General features: G+C 43.2%; 1 protein-coding gene across 1 annotated transcript; it reads right to left on the bottom strand.

Annotated features, from left to right (window-relative positions):
* On the bottom strand, positions 1-1819 carry LOC120136698 (galactinol synthase 2-like). The gene is made up of 2 exons (XM_039152661.1): positions 1461-1819; positions 1-1130 (listed from the first exon to the last, which is right to left on the bottom strand). Exons 1-2 carry the CDS (start codon positions 1788-1790, stop codon positions 447-449), a joined length of 1014 nt encoding a protein of 337 aa, XP_039008592.1. The 5' UTR covers positions 1791-1819; the 3' UTR covers positions 1-446.
* Between the last annotated feature and the right edge of the window lie 304 nt (positions 1820-2123).

Genomic DNA, 2123 nt, shown 5'->3' with positions numbered 1-2123 from the left:
AATAATAGCTGCAAAACATAACAACATGGTCCGTTTCTGCAAACCTTTAATAACAGAACTCGTTTGAGAATTAACAAACACAATTTAGTACTATAGACTTCACCACCTAGGAGCTTTTATTCCTCAATCCCTTAAAGGAAATAGGGAGAAAGGAAACTGCCCCTTTTAATACTTCTTTTAGTTTTTTACGGAAATGATCATCCAACTCAGTTAGTAGAACACAAGGTTTTTAGTCTTGAGGTCGTGGGATCGAGTCTCATAGAGGTCATTTCATAATTTAGAGGTCTTTTATGGAAGTTGCTCTCAATTTAATGTTGGGGACAACCTACTATCTTATCTCCCCTTACCTCATTACATATGAGAACAAAGAAGATCCATCCATTTTAGTATTTCTACGTCTACTAATGGTCCTCCTTCCCCTAAAACAGAGCCCTCCATGTTCACTTTCAAGCCGCAGACGGGGCCGTCACGTATGGGACAGCACCAGCTTCCGACAGAGCCACCAGCAACGGCTGCATCTTCACCGGCTCCACCGCCTCTCCGTCACCAACTGTCGGATTCCAGTAATCAAGAGACTCGTCGATATAATTATCCCACCATTTCTGAACCAGCATCTTCACGTCTTCCCTCTGCATGTTCTCTTCTTTCCCGGTGTACCTCCACGGCTTCGATCCGGCGGCACAGTAGTGAACGACCTTCACTTTGTCGAGCTCCACGTTCTCGGGATGACGCCATAACATGGCTAGAACCAGGTTGTATACCAAAGGAATGGGCTTGTAAATGTCTTTAAAGAACATGTTCAGAAAGTCCTGCTCGGCGAATGGGGTCGGAGGGACGACTTTAAGGGTGGCCAAGAGATTCTCGTAGGTCTCGAGGCCGGGCTCGAAAACGCACATGCCAGCGTTGAAGTAAAGAGACGGTGGCTGTCCCATCTCCGCCGGCCACTTCACCTTATCGGGGCACTGTTGGCAGTAACCGATCTTGGCTTGCGGGGTGTGGCTCCATGTTTGCTCGCAGAAACAGTCCATTACGGCGTAGAAATTCCCATCGGGCAAATCAAAGAGATGGTCTATGTTGTCGTACACCTGAATATCTCCGTCCAGGTATATCAGCTTACTGTATTCCACGAACTGCACCCACGAAATTAACACCGGACATTAATAGAATGAATAAACTACATTATACGAGTACGATAAAGTTAAGTATTAGATTTTTATCTATTTTTTTATTTAATTTAAAATATTAAATATAAGACATTATTAGTTAATAGATAAGTTTACACCATTTAATATTAAACATTTACATCTTAATATTTTTTATGTTAATTCGAGATGTAATAAATAATAACAATTCTTTTATCCAAGTCATGTTTCAATTTAAATTTGAGGGATGTATTGGTATTTGAAATGATATAGTCGTGCAAAATAGATAACTACAACAAAGAACGTATATATACGTACCTTCCAAATACGGAGCTTGGAGTAGTTGATGACGTAGTAAGCCATGGCAAACCGGGTCTGGTTCTCGGGCGGGTAAATGGGTTCGATCTCTCGAACGATGCAGCCCTGGTTCTGGAGGATCCGCCGGTGCTCGTCGGGGACGTCGGGCAAAACGGCAACCACTAGAGGGTATGCGGATTTCACCTTCCTTAACCCTTTAACCAACCCTACAACGCCTTTCACGTAATCTCCATTGCCAGCCAAGAAGGTAACATAAGCTCGATTGGGCAGGGTGACCGGTTTAGCCAACACGGTCGGTTTAGTTCCGGTTTGAACCACTTCTGGTGCCATTAGAGTGATGATTTGGACCGGAGAGAAGAGACCAGTAAGTATAAGAGGACTGCAGAGAGCTCTGTACAGGTAAAACCTTTGGTGACGAGTGATTTCTTTGAAAACTTGGAGACGACTTGAGGATGTTTATATAGGAGCTTAAATTAGGCGGTTTATTCGAAAATGCTTAATGCAAAATGTTATATTTCACACGTTGAGTTCTGGTGAAAATTGGATGTGTGCCTTACACGTGTCCATCAAAGTGATCCGACGGTGGAGGTGTGGATTACGAGAAAGTTCGTGATTGGTACCTAGTTTACTGGAAGATGCTAGCTAGCTACAACAGTTGTTTAC

This window comes from Hibiscus syriacus, unplaced genomic scaffold, assembly GCF_006381635.1.
Source record: "Hibiscus syriacus cultivar Baekdansim isolate YM2019G1 unplaced genomic scaffold, ASM638163v2 tig00110637_pilon, whole genome shotgun sequence".
Classification (NCBI taxonomy): Eukaryota; Viridiplantae; Streptophyta; class Magnoliopsida; order Malvales; family Malvaceae; genus Hibiscus; species Hibiscus syriacus.
Note: the sequence above shows the minus strand (reverse complement) of the source record. Positions and strands in the feature narration are given on the sequence as shown.